The sequence below is a fragment of the Amia ocellicauda genome, chromosome 21 (genome assembly GCF_036373705.1).
Source record: "Amia ocellicauda isolate fAmiCal2 chromosome 21, fAmiCal2.hap1, whole genome shotgun sequence".
NCBI lineage: Eukaryota > Metazoa > Chordata > Actinopteri > Amiiformes > Amiidae > Amia > Amia ocellicauda.
The window spans coordinates 18,589,306-18,609,820 of record NC_089870.1 but is presented as its reverse complement, the minus strand read 5'-3'; the positions used below and the strand labels follow the sequence as shown (position 1 = coordinate 18,609,820).

General features: G+C 35.4%; 1 protein-coding gene across 9 annotated transcripts in view; it reads right to left on the bottom strand.

Annotated features, from left to right (window-relative positions):
- nrxn3a (neurexin 3a) overlaps positions 1-20,515 on the bottom strand; it is a 328,954-nt gene that overhangs the window by 196,914 nt on the left and 111,525 nt on the right. For 5 of the 9 annotated variants that reach the window (XR_010805142.1, XR_010805145.1, XR_010805143.1 and 2 more), the window contains 6 exons: positions 19,925-19,951; positions 13,216-13,335; positions 12,272-12,653; positions 11,827-12,017; positions 11,355-11,528; positions 2,574-2,693 (listed from right to left, as the gene is read on the bottom strand). Coding sequence is in view for 2 of the 9 variants with exons in the window: in XM_066694073.1 (XP_066550170.1) it covers positions 2,574-2,693; positions 11,355-11,528; positions 11,827-12,017; positions 12,272-12,653; positions 13,216-13,335; positions 19,925-19,951 (1,014 nt within the window). In the remaining 7 variants the exon portion in view is untranslated. Of the gene's footprint in view, positions 1-2,573; positions 2,694-5,229; positions 5,257-11,354; positions 11,529-11,826; positions 12,018-12,271; positions 12,654-13,215; positions 13,336-19,924; positions 19,952-20,515 lie in introns of all 9 variants that reach the window. The other 4 variants (XR_010805140.1, XR_010805144.1, XR_010805141.1 and 1 more) reach the window with 1 other exon arrangement.

The following is a 20,515-nucleotide window of genomic DNA, read 5'->3' as shown; positions in this document are numbered from 1 at the left end:
ACACAACCTGCCTGTTCGATTGCTGCAATTTCATCCGTCTGACCGCAAGGAGACAGATATTTATGGGGACCGACAAAACCTGACACTCATATTACTGTCACTGCATTATTTAATTAAGTCTCCCAGTATCTCTGGAAATGAGTTTTGATTCACTGTGGACTCACACAAGGTAGGATATGCCTAGTTTCTTTGTTGTGGGAATGTAGAAAATGCGTCCCCCAGGGCTGAGACCTACAGAAGGTCAAGTCGGAGACGTCTGCATGTCTCGAGTGACTGGTGGCAGCTCCAAACAACCCCTTGCCTCTCAGAGGTGTGGTTACAACAGGACAGATTTTCTAAAGGATAATATTTACTTGTGTTGACATTGTTCAATTACTGCTCCACTCCGCCAGGCAAACATGCAATCTCGCCCATCTCTGCCCTTTCTTGTTCCAGCACACAGCCGACAGCAGTCTCAAACCCCCATTTTCTTTATCTCCTATATATAAAGACAGTATAAATAATAAATACACTTTGAATGATCTTCCAGGTTTCGTTTTGTGGATGGTCTGCTCAGATTAGATTAAACATTTTCATACCTGAACATCTCGACCCATTTCATGGCACATTAAGCAGTTAAGCCCAAATCACACAGTTCCTCACCCCCATAACACAATCTGTGCCTATTAGCAGCCGGTAGCAGGTGCACGTTACAGCATCCTGTGCCCCTGGTACAATAATCTGATTAGTTCAAGGGATCAAACAGAGTATAGGATCATACCCAACAGGCAAATATGATTTTCAAAGGAGTTGCCACATGTGGTTAAAATAAATGTAAATCTATTCCAATACAAACCCTGTAGTTAAACACAAAGAAATTAAACTGAGTTAGCACTGGGCTTCTGTATGACTTCTCTTACGCGGAGAGTCATTCACAAATTCGATCCCTACAAAAAAAGGGAGAGTTTCCCACTCTTAGGGATTGCAATGTGGTAATGTAACTGTGGGGTTGAAAGGGGAAATTGTAATAATCCTCGAATGTTATAACTCTCCGCAGTTTTATAATGCACGTTTGGCAGACTTGGCAGACTTTGTCAAATGTAGATTAGGATTTGTGTACAATATCAGCTGTACGTGTAAAATACAGGCATGACAATCACCTGTTGTAAATACACGTGCAAATGTTTGCTCATCATGCAGTGTGCTACATTCATATAAATAGAAAAATACAGAAAGAAAAGTTATTTTGAATGGACGATTTGCTACAAATACAAAGAAAAATGTATGACTGTGAGCAATTTAAAAAAAGCATAATTAAAAGAGTTAAAGTTTCAAGTTGAAATTAATTTTGTTTCAGATAAATACTGAATATGAAAGGCAGAGGCTCTCGTCGCAATTCCCTATCTCTCAGCCAAACAGCGGGGTTTCTAATGAACGCATAAACTCTTCCAGGCCCTGTTGAAATCATGATCGACTTACTGGTCCCCTGAAATTAAATCTGCAGACCCAGAAAGAGACAGTTCTGCAGCGAGAGCACGTCTCCAAACAGAGCTACCCTCCGCTTAAACTGCGAGCCAGACAGAAAATAAATGACCGCAATTTCAGAAGGGAAACTGAAATAATAAGTACGAGGTGCCAACCTGTTAATCAAAACCACGGCCTGAACCAAATCAAACCTTTGACCCGCCCACCAATTGAACATTTCAATTCCAATACTTGATGGCTTTTTCCCCTCAACATATCATTCTCACTTCTTTTTAATGCAAACCATCGAAGACTGCTTTTACGTTTTGACTGGCAGGTGGGTTTACGTTCTGATTTGCTGGGAGTAAGTAAGATTAAAGGCAATCTCTGTATCGCGTGTCAAATGCAGGTTATGCTTCCAATGTTGAATTGTATCCTATCAAGCCTTCAGGTTTTCTCCCCCCGAAGTCGTGGCCTATAGTCATAAAGGTAATAACAAATTCTAATGTTGAATGACTACTGAACCAGCTGACCAGGAAAATAATATACTGCATGACACTGAATATCAAATTCATTATAAACATGTGAGATATAACCAGAATACAAAAAGGCTCTAACATTAACAATTTAACAAAACAAACATATTGATCTTACCATCGCTTAGAAATAAAGCAAAGCCATTAACGTATTTTAATCGTCTAAAAAAGAAAACGAAGGCCGCACTTACCTTTTGAAGATCTGAGACCTCTGTCTTGAGATGCAAATGTCTCGTCTCTGTTCCTGGGAATCCCTATCCCTTGCATGCTCTGTATTTTCACTCCCATTTAAAAACAAATTCCTATTGACTCTTAATCGTAGGTTTTCACATAACAGTTTAAATGATGCTAATGAATTAAGTAATCCCTGTCTCTCTCTCTCTCTTTAAAATCAGGAAACAAACCTTTCATTAAGAATACAATTTTAACCCACCCATTTAGCCCACCCGTGTTGATTATGCTTTTTTCCTAAGACTTCTGATTCTTCTGTTCGTGAATAACATATTTTCCAGAAAATACTGGGTGTCTATCGCCCATGAGACAATGGCGGACACTTTCACCCGCGTTCGACGTCAGAAGCGAAGGTGTACTCACGGTCATTGCACTGCGTTCCCGCGTAGGAGGTCATGGAACAGTCACACGTGTAGTTCTCCCACTGCTGCATGCAGATGCCCATGTTGCCGCACGAGTCCTCCTGACAGGTCGTGCTGGGACCTATGATGGCAAGCAGAGGAATATAGTAGCAAGAAGGCATACAAGCAAGTGATGTAATTGCCATGCAAAAATGCACGTCAGTACTCATGCACTTAAGTATATATATATAAATATCAATTTATCAATCTATCTATATATATATACACTCATATACAAATAAGCATTCCCTCCCAGTAGTAAAAGTTGTGTACAAACCAAAATGGAGCTTTACTGTTGCTGCATAGCGACAATAAAATAAATAAAACTATCAAATGTGCACAAGTGTGAAGAACGAATACATAAATGTGTTCCTCTGTGTAAAAGTAGGCTATGTTGCTTTGCAAAATGGATGTTCGCTGGGAATAAGTATGGGAAATAAAACAACAAAACAAAAAAACAAACTAGAAAGCCTGCATGTGTCAAAAGTGCACACAGTGGATTATATTGTACCTTGGAAATAAATGTAAATTGTGAGTTACACATTACAGAGCCGGCTGTGAGACAATCTGACTATTATTACCCCCTCCCACAACCTTGCGCTTCTTAAAATAAGTCTAAGAGGGAATGCAGGACGCACAGTGTAAAAAACGTGAGAAATACCTCCTACAAGAATTCCAGATAACCACGTGGACAAAAATAAATAAATCAAGCTAACTGCAAGTAAACTATCATTAAGTTTAAGTGCAATTTTCTTATGCAAAACTATTGGGAAAAAATATATTTAAAGAAAACAAAATTAAAAGGCTAAAAGTGCATTTATTGTGTAATGCATAGTGCAATAAAATCATTTTCATGTGTAATTATTAATATGATTCACTTCCTGAAACAGTTTAAATACATATGGATATATCTTTAGAGTAAAACACCTTGTTTATTGCATGGGGGACAAGAAGAAGAAAATAGCTGGAGGAAAGTTACGCTTCACTGTAAAATACACAGAGATTCTTGGATTATTAGTATACATTTCACCACACTTTAGCTAGTCTGTGCAATCCAACGAACCACACATAATGTGAATGCCATCTTATGCCCATGAAACATCACTTCAATTCTGTGTAAGATTACAGTAAAATCACAGAGAAATTTGACTAATTAACACCTGCTGTTAATCGCTGTTTTAAAAGTGATTGGAAATTAATCGTAGTAATTGATACAGACAACAGAAATTAAGCTTGTCAATCCATCAAGTAACCTTTGAAGCTGTTAAACATGACAGATTTTCTGGAGCTTGGACACTCTCCCTCAAAGCCAATCAAATAAATAATCCCAATAATAAATACATTAATTTAAGTATTCACTAGACTTCTGCTGATAAATCTGTTAATATGACCAATATCAGGAAGCGTGTATTGAGCTCCAGAAACCTGTCCGATGAGCTGGGCTGGGCACTTTCGGATGAGTATAAAATGGCATTTATTACTCATTATGGTTAAGGAGAGTCACAAAAACAAAGGGATACTGACTCTTAACGAATCACATATCAGCAGGAGAAAAGGCATACAAACAAACCAACAGCAATATTACCCAACCTACCTTGTAGTTCTTTGCAATTTAATTATCATTCTCAGAATTAAAAGCAGACCTTGGGGTCCACTGTGTGTAGCTGGTCAAGTAAACAACTATTAGAAAGCCTACAATTTTAGAAACAACAATCCAATCCAATCACAGTCTCCAAAAGCCTTACAGCCTGAAGATTGTGGGTTTGAATCCAGACTGTGCTCTTGCTGGATGTGACTGAGAGACCCACGTGGAGGCGGTGTTTGGTGATGCTCTCAGGATTAGGTTATGTGGCGGCAACTGGGGGATACTTCGCCTTCACACACCTTTAAAGCCCTATCACTTGCCAGACGTCGACAGGAGAAGCCGCTACAAAACTAAGAGCTATGCTTCTTCTCAGGTTACTGCTTATAAAGAAGGTACAGGCCCGACAACTTCCATCTTGAGGGACAAGAAGCGTCTGCTTATAATTCTGCTGGACAAATGTTGTGTGTAAAGCCAGCCATTTCCAAAATGGCGGCATGAAAGACTAGAACATTGGTCCTTTTATTTTTTTTAAATGCCAGCCAATGTTAATTTGACAGAGGTAAGTGTATTAAAAGGGCTTGCGTTTAGCTGTCTTTCAAATTAAATTCACAGGAATTTATTTCTAATTAATATGAAAGTCATGTTCTCTACTGGTGTTCATTTTGGCTTTGAAGATACTGCACAGATTGCATTGAAATTGACTGGATTTGAACCCCAGCTTTGAAAGGCTAACTTCTCTGGAAAGAGTTGATCAAATCAGAGCATAACACGATGCAAAAACAGAAACAGAATTTAAAACATGACAAATGCAAGGCTGAATTGCCTAAATTGTGATTGAGAAGGATATTTTCATAAGAATGACAATTATTTTCCAAGTATGGTTATGGTTTTCATGTAGTATTTTAGCAGTAGATATATGCAGCAGTACACATTTCAGGAAGTGAACCATTTAAGAAAACAGCATTTCAAAATGACACAAGACATTACACAGAGCAGCTTTCAGCCACGTTCAAAATGGAATTGAACCTTCTACCTTGTAGATCAGCTTTGGTGAATTCAACTTTGTTAGCAAAAGAACAGAAAAGCGAAAAACAATAACAAAGGTTAGTAGGTGGTTAATGATGTTAGTTAATAAAGCTTTGGCTTTACTAACAGACATGCTTTACTATTTTTGATTCAGCAAGTACATTCACAATGTACAGCTTCTTTACTTCATAGTTAATCAGAACAGTACAAAAACATGTGGAAATTACTATGTTACTAAAAAAGTAAAATATATAAACAAATGCATAAATAAGAAAAAAACGACAATTAAATGTTACGATTAATGAAACAAATGGATATGAATGATTTAAAAATGCATCATACACCTTCCAGGATATAACATAGTATCTGTGATTCTAAGAAAGAACTGGCATTTGGGATAACATTTTAGGCATTTGCAAATAAGGAATTGTTACCAAAAGGAGTACAGCATGATTAAAAAGAAAGTTTTGTAATAGAACACATTACAATATACAGCTCTGGAAAAAATTAAGAGACCACTCAGAGTTCAGAAATCAATGTAAAGTAGTCTCTTAATTTTTTCCAGAGCTATATATATATATATATATATATATATGTTTACACATGTATATGTATTCATTAATGCTCATAAAATACTGATGTCAGAATATGTTGTCACAAACAAATACATCAATAATACATATAGTTGTATTTTTAATTGTTTAAAAATTTGATCATATCACAAATGCTATTGTAATATTTAATATATATATATATATATATATATATATATATATATATATATATATATATATATATATATATAGTTTATATATGTGTGCACGTACACACACACACACACACACACACACACACACAATTCACATTGATGAAGTGTCAGGTTTACACTCAAAATGTCAAAATTAGTTGCACGTATTTCTAAATACATGATGTTTAGACTTTACATGTATTCATCAACATTTTGTGAATCCTCCTTTGGCTTAGATAACATGAAGGAAGTACTTCCTATAAACTTTTTATAGTTTCATGAACATCTCAGGGGGATATTTTTTCAGTTCATGCCACTAAGGGTAAACATGCCAAAGGACACATTTTACTTTTACTTTGGTAAAACACGATAAAGTAATCGGCCTAATAGGATAGCAACAAATTCTACTGTTGTGCAAAATTATTCCCGAGACACGAGTCTTCCTCCACTTCCCTCACATAAAGAAAAATCCCTGTTCCTGTTGTTGTCCTCTTGCACCTTAAGATTTCCCTTATTATAAGAAATTAATGTTATATATTTAAATGTATTTATGTACTTAAAAATATACTTACAAATATAGACAAATAATTTGTTATTTATTATAAGTTTTTGTGTTTCTTTTAATATTTCAATAAAGTGCCTGCTTTCAAAAACAGCATCATGAGTTGTTTTTTTAAATATTTGTTCTCAGGCTTAATTGATGCATCACATCACATCACATCTGTGATTGAATGCATTAAACGCACAATCCTGATGCCTAGTGCATTAACAGAGCCTATGACTAATACACGGCTTTGTGAAAGGAAATCAGGTTCACTACTCAGTTAAAAAATACACAGATAAAGTTTTCCCCCTATTTCAACATAGTGTGAGCATTTTAATTAATTCACACAACGTGTCATCCTTTATTGAAATCACACATTTATTCTAAGAGTGTAATTTAACAATACCTTGAATACTGGATGCTTTAGGTATGCTTTAGCCAATCCTGTTTTATTTTTGCTTGCTTTATCACACAGTGGTTCGGACACGTTGCGTGAATACACAGCCTAATTCTGACAAGTTTCATTAAGCACCTTCACTCCCTGCTCCAATTACCTTCAGTAGCTATTGTGCTTACACAGCCGAAGAAAAGTGATAATGGGGATTGCTGTGCTGTCTGCATTTTTACACATACGACTACTACGGTTATTAGAACAACTAATCATAACAATAACGGTAATAAACGTACACGGGGACACACAACTGTCCTGACCACAAATGTGTCAGAAATGTGTCGTCACGCTTTTTCCGTTTTTGCAGGTAATTTGACCCACATTTTCTACAGGCTTGAGGTCTGGATACAGCCCTCGAGTTTGTGCTAACCATTTGGTGGTAGACTTAAATGTGAGATCTGGATTGTTATCGTGACCCCATGTGCCAGAGTGAGAATGTTTTGGAATCCGTCCATCTTTCAATTCAACCAAGGGCTACGGTGTACAAAACAACCCCAACGCAGAACAGTTTAGCACACGTGCTTTACAGAGGATGTGACATGTATCCTGAAGTCACAGAAACCATTTATTTACTTATGTAGAAAAAAACAGACTAAACATTAATCTTATTAACTTATCAACACTAACAATTGTATGATACATCTACTTTCACATACAATTGGGTATGAATACATTTGGAGCCTAACATATACATATATACACACGGAGACAGACAGGAGAGACAGAGACACCAGCCTCAAACATATTCATACCCTGGATGTATAAAAACTTTTTTCACATTTTACACCAGAACATAATTCAAGTGACTTATTTATTTGTTGAATCGATTTAGCTAATGTATTTCATATTCCTGATATACATCATGAAAGGAACAATGCAATGGACATGGTTATGATTAAAAACAAACAAAACAAGAACAAAAAACTAGTTCATCTATATTTTTCACTCTTTGAAAGTGCAGCTGTAAATCACACTGGTCCAACTAAACAGGTTAACTAGTCTCCCTAGGTCAGCAAGGCACCTCCTAATTGATTGAGGGGAAGCATTTGGTTTTAATTGTGAGCTTGTGAGCACTGCAGTACATCTTTAAGAGACTGTTGTGACACAGGGAAGCGAGGGCAGGGTGACTTCGGGGGTGTTTGCTTGGCTGGGTTATCACTGCCGACTGGGCATAACGTCCCTCGTGACAGAGAGTTCATTCTGCTTCCCCACAATAGTGCAACAAATAAAACCTGCATCGAGTGGGCTTTCACAGGATCTACAGCTGCAAAAGGGCTTCGTAACGGCCCCTCTGAGGAATCCACACATGGGAATGGTTAGCAGAACTCACTCGCTGTACTTTAAGGATGTCAAGGTGCTCTCTGTCTTCACATTCAGCTCAGGGATATTTAATTTTCCCTTGTATTTTATTTCTTTGGTAAGTAAAGATACCGAAACGCCATAAATCAAAGAACGGTGTCAGGGCGCTCCAAGTGTGAAGGACAAGTCATCTGTTTTATAGACTGTAAAAGCATATATTTTTGTAAGATGAAAACTGCATCTTTACGAAGGATGTCCTTCCAGGGCAACTGGGTGGAGAATTCCCAACAAAAGTACACAGAGATGATTCATACAAAAGCTAGTATGTGACAAATGAATCCATACAGAAACATGTATAGCCGACCTTGCTTGCTTGCTTTAGCGTTGATTGTATTTATTAAATGGTTAAATATATTTTCAATTAAAAGAGTGGTTTAGTACAGAGTTGTAGTAGTTGGATTAGAACAAAATTAAAAAAAAAAAAAAATGGAACCACAACAAAAATATTTTCAAATGTTTATATGTGATTAAAAAAAAAAAAAAAACTGAAATACGAACCAAAAATAAATATTAGTAACACTAGGACAACACTATTTAGCATTATTCCTAAATGTCTAAAACAGTGGTAACAAATACCACTACTCTGAGGTTCTCCTTTTGAGCATGTTTTTGTATTTTATGAATGTTTTAAATATAAAGACAGAACAGTTTGTCAATAAAACAAATGCTTTCTGTTGGTCATTTCTAGGCTTACACTACAACAGCGCCATCTGGTGACTCTGCAGTGTCTCTGAAGATAAAGCGAATGGAACTGCCCCCCGGTGGTAAAATATCAAATTATATGAATTCAAATATGGTACTAAAATAAATAATAAACACAAAGTACTATATGCCATGCTCAGCCTTATAAGTTCCCCAAATACATAAATACATGTAAAGTAAGTTTTTACAATTAAGAATTGATCTTAATGGTATAGAACTCTAAGGGCTAAACAATTATTATCCATCCACACACTAAAGTGGACAAAAACATTAAATAGGTATACCTTAAATAATTATATATCTGTCTATCTATCTGAACTCTGTTAGCTATCATATTTTAAGTAAGACTCCGTCTGAAAAAGGTTTAGACTATTATTCATCAACACATTAAAATTTGTTTTTTTCTTAATTAGCTAATATGTTCACTTAATGAAATAATCACGCATGTTCATTAAACTATGCTAATCTCATGGGTATGGTAAAACAAAAGACCAAACAAAAGATATCAACAAACAGTGGTTTCATTTATTCTAAAAAGTATTAATGTCCACTGATGAGTCACAGAACATAAAATAAGTCGTCCCTTTTAAATGAAAGGTAGGTTTGTGATTTTATTTATTCTAGAATAACAAAAAAACACATATAAAGCACTAGATGCTCAGCACGTATACAGAGAGCTTTTTTTCTCTCCAAAAGATCTTAATCACAGGAAGACATTTAACATTTTTCGAAGGGTAAAAATATAACATACAGTTTTGGTTGGTTTCAATATATCTATATGCTCTCTCTATACAAATCAGTTTCATTAAGGTAAACGAAGGGGGGGATACAGTTGTATACACGATTAACACGATTAACAAGATTAACAGCAATACAAAGAAAAGTGTAAAATGTAATACAACCAAAAAAAAAAACATGGGAAACAGTAAATACAGCCAAACAAAATAAATTACATGCACACGATCATGGTTCAAAACGACTAAAATGACCAGAGCATGTTTCATGAAGAGTCTTGAAATATGCATTTTTTGAAGGGTTGCTTCCTTACAGACAAAATGCATTAGGTTCATAGGACTTTGTTTGTTTAAATTAATTGTCTTTCTTCATGTATATTAAAGACAGTTAATATTTGTGCACACAGTTGTCCGGACTGTGACCAGGCTATCAAGTAACTCCTTTTGATATGTGGTATCAATATGCATGTAATATACAAATCAAATCGCAGGAAACAACTACAAAAATCTTTGGCATCTTAGCTAAATACCTACAAGAAAGCATATATATGGGATATTCCTTACCCAAAGTAATGTGTTTAATGTGATTTAGTTTTTAAAATAGGATATTTACAGATAGGTATCACTTTGATTATTAAAAAATATATAGTTTTTAGTGTACATAACTGTTAAGAGAAAACCTATAACCAATTCAATTAAGTATATATTGGAGCAAAAGACGTTGAAATGCGTTGTCAATGTTTCAATATGTCAATAACTGGACAACTTTTAATGAACTGCTGTACCATTAAACATATATATATATATATATATATATATATATATATATATATATATATATATATATATATTTAATGCAGCAAAAGCCCTTAGTGGTAACTGGTACTTCTGCGACAAGCACATCTACTCTGTGATAGTAAAACACTGAAGTAAACTGTATTTGTCTTTTATCTTTCCCCTCCAACATATTTCTAATTAATTTAAAGATTTAATTTCTGAATTTTAGAAAATACTTCCTAAAATTAATGTACTGAAAGAAAGTGAAGATTGTGCTATGTTTAAAAACAAACAACAACAAAACAACATAAACGGATAATCAGTATGATTAAGTCCTACACCCTAAAAACATTGATTAAAAACGTCTGGCAATAACCATGTATTTCTCATATACATGTAATAGTGTTTATCAAGCCAATGCAGACTTAAATAAAGACACATCTTGTAGCTGCTAAACCATAGATGACTAGTAATGAAATTAAAGTATACAAACTTCCCTAAGTATAAATTTAAACAAATGTGACCCAATACGTATGAATAATAAAGGTGGACAATACCTCTACAATACTGTATTACATGTTGATCTTGGATTAAATGAATGTTCATTATCATTAGGCATTGTGCACAAACTGCAGGAGCTTTTGATACGCCCTTGAGTGTGTTGGCCTACAAACGTGGTTTCACAGAGTTTCGGTGAAGGACGTCACCATCAGCGTGAATAAAATGGAGCGGGAGATGTACGAGTGGGAGGTGGAGCTGCTATTGGAATTGATGAGGAAGAATGGGTTGCCTGCACTAGAGTTGCTAAAGGGTGTACCTTCACATCCGCGCTCAATCTGCCCGCTGCGGTACAGCGCGTCGTTGATCAGGTCAGGGAGACGCCCGTTCAGGTCCACCGACGCCAGGCAGCCCTGGAAGCCATCCCGGGAGGCAACCAGCTTGGGCAGGTTGCTGTACATGCCCTGGCCTAACCCAGCTATGTATAAGTCACCTTTTGATTCAGGGGGGGAAAAATAAGAAAGAGAAACAGACTGAGTACTGTTCATTCATTCATTCATTCATTTAATTAATTAATTTAATTTTTGGGTATAAACAGAAACAGAAAATAAAAAGCATGAGCACATTTACTAATCTAATCTAGTTTAATTTTGGTATTCTGAATAATCCTAAATGTGTGTCCATGTGTAGCCAATATATATTTATATTATTTTCACTAAAGCCAGATGCAACAGTCCTTTTTAGTTGACGATATCATGTAAGAAATAATATGTCCATGACTTTTGACTTACCTTTAAGATCAAGGTTTTTGGCACCATTGATAACCTGAGTCACAGCCTTGGCGTCCACCTTCAAAGTGTGTGTGTTGCTGTTGTCTCGGGTGATCACAACGTTGTGCCACTGATTGTCGTGCAAAGCCTTGTCACTGTTGCCTTTAATGACGTTCGGCCCGTTCCCCAGATCAAATACATAGTGTATATACCTGAAAGACACACAGAACAATAGAACAACAAACAATAAAAGTTCCGGAGTTTCTATTTCTATCATGTTATTCGTTTTGCATTTGCGTTTTTCCTTTTGTTTTTGTGTTTTGCACTTCTTGGCCACCGTAGTAAAGCTAGCAATATGGGGGAAGTAAATCACTATATAAACTTCAAAAGTGGCCTTTTAGTTTATACTTGTCCAAATAACAGAAACACCCTGCTTTTGCAACAAGAAGCAACTGAGATTCCTTACCCTTTCACCAGCTCTACAGCGATGAAATCATTCCCGTCTCCACTGTTGAATAGGATGAACCCGTCAGGGGTGGTGGTTTTGAACTGGAAGAAGAGGTGCATGGAGGTATAGGCCTGCAGGGTGGCCAGGCTCAGGTAGCTGCTCTTGGATTTAAAAGTGACCGGGTCGGCTATGATGGACCTCATCCCAAACCTGGCGTTCAGTTCACAGTAATCGATGTCGCCGTTCTTGCACAGGTCGATGTACAGCATCCCATTGAACTTGAGGCTCTGCAGGTGGCCAATAAAACTGGACGGTATGACCGATATGAACCGCCTCTCGGTCATGATTCCGGTCTCTATATTGTGGAACTCCAAGCGAGTGTGGTCTCCCACCATTTGACCTACACACACAAAACAAACGAAAAAAACAATATACCGATGTGATCTCTTGCAGGGGAATTAATTAATTAATGCATATGTACATCTTTAAACTAGTATTCATTACAACACATTCCAAAAATAAAAGCTGTACATTAATCTGGGCCAATTGGCACTCTACTGAGACAAAGCTATTCAAGCCTACAGTCTATCGTACTAGGATGTCAGCAGCTCGAATGAAAGTGGATTTCAGTTTCAACCAAGGTTGTTCTCTACTGCTTAAGAGACATCTGCTGGCAAAGGAAGGAAAATACATCCCTGTTTTGCACTTGTTTTTAAGGTAACTCTGTGGAGGTTCATCATTCACAGTCCATAAAAAAAAAAGAAACACCAACACCATGAGAATCAAGTTTATTTTGTGTTCCACAGCTTGTCTTATGCAATGATTTCTCAAAACTACGATGCATCAACAGATCCCAAAACATAAATCGTTAGCAAATGCAGTTACACTAGCCACGTATTCCTATGTTTCTTTGATATCTTTCTATATTCCTCCTGAAGTGGATTTAAAAGCAAAGAAAGTACCTTCAGCCATGTCATCGTCAACCGTGAGCTTCAAGCTTTTACCCCGGCGAACCACGCGGACTGTATGCCATTCATTATCATTGAGTTTTTGTCCAGCATACAGTGTTTCTGGTCCTTTGCCTGGGAATGATGTTGGTCACAAAGTTAATTTCACCTCTAGATAAAAACCAAACCTTTGCTTTCCATAAACGCAGCAGGTGAGTTGTCTGTGGGCTTGAGCATCAATGCCTTGATCAACTGGACTAATTCAGTTTCACAGAAAAAGGCACAATGCAGCGTTAAAATATAATATTTCACCACCTTAACCAGGGAAAAAATAAATCATAAGCTAGAGCAATACTCTTCCCCTTCCAAGAGCTGACGAATTTTGTACAAATGCCAACTTTGATTTATTGGGTTTCTCTGAAACAAAAATGCATTCATTATCTTTTCTAGTATCTATATAAAGCGTTTGTGTTATCTCACCTACTACTGAAAACAAAGGCTTGGTTGAGCTTAAAAAAATAGCATCTGTATAAACTAGATTACTTAAAACAAACTCTCACTATAAATTAAGCATTTATATACATATACATATATACATTTATATACATATATACACATATATATATATATATATATATATACACATATATATACATATATATATTATTTTAAAATATTTTTCTTTCATAAAATGCTACAGAAAATACTGTTATAAATACAATTTAAGAAGATCAGCTTTTACTCATAATCAGGTCTTTAAATACCTTTTTTTAATCCTCTTTTCGTGTTTCAGCACTATTGGTCATTTAATACATAATGTTAAAAGGGTTTCTTTATATGTTACCTCACCATATTTGTGCTATTTTAGATCTGCACTCAGTGCACTTTGACTTTCATTTAAATCGGTTTTAATTTATTATTCTTTGGAAGTCATTTTCTGGATTGAAATAATGCATCTTGCCATACTTGTCTTTTGCGATTTGTGTTTCTATGACATCAGCGTTGTGAGAATTTGCAGCACCTGTTCTGGGGAAATACTGAAATGGGAGTAAAATACTTCCATGTCTGCCAAGCTTTATACAGGAGTTTGTCAATCAAAACGACAATGTACTACACAGTCACTGGCACAATTATACACTGAAATCTACTTGTATTCAACTTTAAATCCCTTATATATACATTAATGTTGGAGAATGCCTAGCACTTAATCTTTAAAATAGGTATGAATACTGGTTGACTGATCAAGTATTTGGATATACTTTAAATATATAAAATACAGAATATATGTGGAAGTCCTCTTCCCATATACCTATAATACTGTAATACTAATACCTTCTCTTCACCAATTAATATGGCAAATGCCTGTCATTCGTATTACTTCACAAACTAAAAAAAGTTTTTAAATTACATTAGTAAGCAATACAAATCTCATGGATGAATTAAAACATTTATGAGTTACTGAATTCGTGTCACATGCATCCTGGCTAGACAGGCTCGATTATTACACTCTCAGGCAGGGCACATAGGCAATCCGGAGCATAAAAGTGTTTTTAATGGAAAAAAATGATTGATTTAGTACCATGACACTCTATTAACTCAGTACATTGCTGAGTCTACTGCCTCTAACTAGAAAAGCTCGGAATAAAAAAGAAAGGCAAAAAACAAGAACTTTCTATAACTGAACTTGTTATATTTTGTTGGTAAATTCCCTTCAAGCCTATACGATTCTAAATCTAAATACAGATCACTCAGTCAGTTGTTTTCAAATTAACTTCTATAACAGGTAGAGTTTTGTTTTTTATATAAATCAAATTTACTATCACGTGCCAGCTAATCAAACTATGAATGACACCCAACATAACGGTTTATTGGTAATTGTTTTCTCAATCTACGGTCTAAATATTGCCTCTTAGAAAATGCTGCACAAAAGTATTGATCAGATTGTTTAATTCAGGTAACTGCATTTGAAATGAAAAAGAAACACAGATTCAAGTTTAGAATGATTATAAGACAAAATCACACCGCAATTATGCAAATCGAGCCGTTAATAACAGAGGAGATTCTAACAAACCCTTCATGGAAGACAAGATAAAATATATGTATATTCTTAAGAAACCAAACAAATGTTACCAATTAAAGTGAGAAGGAAAAAGACCACCCTGTCATATTAAAATGAGACAAAATGTAATCATAGGTGAGTTTACATGTGTGTTTTGACTTTACTTGAGACAATAAGCTCGAGTCACAGATGACCCTCTCTCTCTCCATCTCGTGGGTTTGCATGGTTTTAGTTTATCCCACTCGGGATGAGCTACTGTTTACCCGACGTCAGGCAAATTAGGGGCAAAGGAGTTAATTAATATATGTTAATTAGCTCTACATACAGCTCCCACAAAAAGGATGGTTTACATGCGCAAGAACAATACTCGAGATGTTGACATCACCAAATCCATGTCAGTCATGGGACAACGTGTTCATAATAAACAGTGTGTAGCTGTGGCATGTGTCTGCGTTTTACTAGGTTTTACTGATCTCACCCGTTTGGTTTTTCACGTCACTGATGGATTACAACACGGTGTGCGGTACTGAACAGTGCACAACAGACCCACACCAATACGGAGAGCATAATGATTATGAAATACTGTTATACCATTAACCTGAAATACTCCATTGAAACAAACGTCCATGAGCAACTTACTTTACCTTAAAACCCACAATAAACTGACCAGTTCTCTTGCACTCTTTAATGCGGTCATTCACGAATATATGCGATTATCTCGGTAGCATTTACACGTGAAGTATGGGTGTACGTGTGGACATGGGCGTGTTTTTCCTGTGTTTTCGACATTTTTACGCCATTTACTCAAGTAATTGGGATTGACCCTTAAAACACTACATGTAAACTCTCCCATACAGTAATGTTGGAACCACTAGGTATAGCCTACATAAAAGCCTCTTGCATTTCCTGTTTGGTGCTTTGTTTCAGTTCCACTCAAATATGGTCACATTAATATGGAACAGTTCTGTGCATTAGTTCATATTTTGTTCATCATCCATCTGCCATATAATATACCTTAATCACAAATGTCCCTTTGTTTGCTCACAGGTCATGGACATGTGAATCACAATTAGGCCTCCCTGTGCTTTTCGCTGAAACCTCATGTCTTACTTTGAAGCCCTTTGCCATTTCAGAGATATAGCCGGCAGCATCATTTTATTTCAATGCATGTGCAACAAACAAGAACAGCGTAGAGCGCAGTGCCGTGGGACTGCGCCTCGAGAGCACAGAGCATTCGTTTGAATTATAGTTCTCACCAGAGAACAGGTCTGCTTGGCTTTATTTAATCCCATGCATATCTCAAAGCCCAGACCACAAACTTACGTGGGAGATTCTTGATCTGACCAGCCAGAGGAGCAGACTTGTGCAGAATAAACATAAACAGACTGATTCCATAAGCACCAAAGTCATACAGCTCATGGATATACTAATGTTAATGTCTCTTGTTCGATGTGGATCATTAATCTCACACACACACACACACTTTTTTTTTCTAATGGCACACTATGCTCGAGTCTGAAAGCCCACTGAATTATCTTATATTAAGTATCTGCTCTTCACACTCGCTGGATCCAGATATACCATTTGAAGTATTTCTCTGATCTTTAAAGATTACTCCCCTCCATCCTTCCAGAGACCCACAGCCTGAAATCAAACTGTCACGAGATATATAATCTCAAAGGGAAAGCTGTAGTTCCCTAACCAGTTCACGACTCGCAAACCTAAACATCGCGTTCAACTTTTTCAAATAAATCCTTTGCAGTATGAAAATCACTCGAGGCTAAAACAGCTCTTTGATTTCGAATGAGTACCAAATCTAATTTGGAACTTGCACAAAAACATGTGGCCCGCAGCCCACAGGCAGCAAAATACTGCTCTGTCTTCATTAAAATGCTTCATTTAAATCTGCCACTGAGATACAGAGAAACATTTCGTTGTCACTGTTGTCTGTGCTCCACTCTAAGATGGCCACAGTTCAGGCAGCTCGATAAGAAACATTACAGATACCTGCCATTAACTATTGTTCTACTTTCAACATTAAACACAAGGGAAAGAAATGAGAGTTTTCACATGGTGTTTATCAAATTGATATCAAATTGGTATCAAATCTCTCAGCAGGTAGAAAACAAGGCATTATGTTTGTGTCACTTTCACAGAATAGTATGAAGAGAAAATAATTTAATAAAATGTATCGTATAATGTATTGTGAACCATCAGTTATTCACACAAACAGACACATACTATATTTATATACAAGACTATACAATATACAATATATATTATTTTATATAATAAATCCTGAAGAGTCCTTCATCTAGCAATCGATCAACAAAGGCTGATGATGGTGATGATGATATATATATCGATTTATTTTGTTAAACATTATTGAATGGAGGTTGGCACTGGGAAACTATTAGATTTTTTCGAGACTCATCACTTAACGAGTGTGCAGAGATTCAATTTTTTTGCCCAACTCTTTCAAAAGTTAATTTATATACATACACACCACAATTCATTTTCATTACAGTCCAGTTCCTACCATTGATCTTTCTAATTGAAATTAATAACTTACTAAAGATGATTTCTGAGACTAATTGACCACAGTCCAAGCCCCTGCTATAACAGATTGTGCTTAGCTCCCGCCATATGATAGATTGCAGGTGTTTATATGGTGCCTTCTGCCAGTTTTGTTTTTAATTTATGTATTTCGTTATTTAGCCTCTGACAGCAAGCATTTTTGTGCAACACAGTACCCAGAGTTTTTGGAAAGTTAAAGAGGTTATATTTTACTCTTCTGTTGTATCTGCTCTTTCCTCTATGTTAACCGTAATCCTCTCCCTTTCATCTGCTCGTCAAAAACAGCTTCTAACAACAACTGTATCACGCAATCAATTTTCAAATTCATATGTATTAAGAAATTACCATTCTGGACTCTAAGTCCACATGTTTGTGAATCTCATAGCAGTTTTATAATTTGTTTATGTGTAATATATATTTAGCTAAGTGAATTAATTTGGTTTAGTACACTTAAATATGCTGATGTGATTCAGTTAAACAATATCAAATGTATATGCATCTATCATATATTTCAATTTTGACTAAGAACTGATGTTTTAGTTTTCTTGCAAACACCGAGAAACTGTGATTTTGTGGACGTAATAATAAAACAGTACTTTCTGTTAACATATTTGGTTGTACCCAAGTTCAAAAAAGGTTAAACCTGATTAAAAATGCAGTTATAGATAGTGGTTTCGAAAAATAAAACGATAGGGATAAGTAACATAAAAAGTTCATACATATTCAAATATAAAAGGTATTATAAAATAGCTTACCTTCTAGAAAGAAGATATACATTATAAAGACAGTTTGGATAAATCATAGCACAGAGTAAAATTACCAAAGAAGTTAAAAATGATAAATACAATCCATTTACAGCCATATGGACTAAAGCATTTGCTTTAAGTGAGACATTATCCTTTTACTTAGCCAAGAAATCCGTTATCCACTGAAGGTTTAAAAGACCTGTTCATGAGTAAAAGCAGTTAAACCATGTTTAGAATAAACATTTAAAAATATACCACGCATACTTTAGAGCAAACAAGTCATATTCTCATATATTAGGGATTTATACCTTTACTAATAGCTTGATATACCTGTGAATCATATTGAAAGATCATGGACTTGGATTCTCAAAATGCAAAGAGAGCTTGAATACCTGGGAAGGGTTAAACCTCTTACCTATTGCATATTCTCCCAGTTACACACAGACAACAATAAATAAAGCTTGTAAATGTATTGCAAATATACCTTAAGTAAATAAATGAAAGGCAAATGTATAAATACACATATTAATAATATTAATAATATTAATTCTTATTAGGCTTATATTAAAGTGCTAGCTATAAATATAGTACCTCCTAGCTATAACTGTAGCTATAACCTTTGATCCGGTTTATAAATCACACATTAGTCGTCTCTGTAATACCTTGACGTTGCTCTGTTTGCACTGAAAGAACCGTCACTATTTGTTTAACAAGAGAAACTAAAAAAAAGGATGAGTGGTGACTTAATAATCTGTCAGGATTTAATAGAAAAGTCAGATTTTATACACACCAACCATTTTTAATAAAATAAAATAAAATAAAATCAAACCCAGGAAAAGTGTTTGCCTAAAATTAGAGATTACAGATTCAGGTGAAATATAGCTCCTAACATATTTTTCTCATCAAATTGTAACCAGTGAAGGATATTGGAATGTAGTCAGGAAATAAAGTGAAATAAAGTGCAATTATATAAATATGGAAATATGTAGGTGTAAAATAAGTGTTAAAATTGTAGCATGTCACTAATTGTGACATTTTGTCTGCTAAAATGCTATTATACCTAAACGCTGTATTTCCTCTTCTTCAAAACAATCTATCTTGTATTTAGACAGTGAAAAATATATAATTTAACTTTGTGCACTGAAGCAACAGCTACTGCAATATAAATGATATTCAAAACATATAGATTATTAAGCCACCACCACTTCACTTTTCCATGATCGACTGTCTTTAATTTGCAAGAGGAAACATTATACTACACAAAGAAGAAAGGAAATAGTTTAAAACATCGCTATAAATTAGAAAATATCAAGAACAAAATGAAACTTGAGTATTAACTTACTGGAGTTACAGTTTATCCTGATACAGTCTAGATGGGGAAGAATAAATGAAAGATGAAATTGCATCCTTCAAGGTTACAGCTGCAGACATCCAATAACAATTAGTCCACCCTTCCGGGGACAGACACATGCAAAAAATGTAGCCATTTTATGTTTAGTTAATTTCGTAATTAGTCCTAAAATGTCAGGTCTGATTAAGTAAAACATAAGCAGATAAGCACCATAGACATATCATATCCCTAAATCGCTGTTTCACTTAAGCCGTAATATAAAAAAAAAATCATACAGGCAGTTTTCTATATAACATAGAAACTTTTGTTACCCGTAGTTATAAAATGGCCACTTGTAATTTACTAACCACATGGATTTTCTAACCAAGATTTTGGCGTTTGTATTTAAATTGTGTTTGAGATCAAAGACTCTGACTCCAATGCTTTTACACCAGCTTGTTGACTAAACAGGGTACTGAAATATATACACGGGATATTTAGCAAGAAGGTGGTGTTTTTTGGAGCCATCAGTCCCTGATAAAGGAAAGGATAATAAGAAATTAGAAGATGGTCTTGAAAAAGTGTATTCTGAAATTTTGGGGG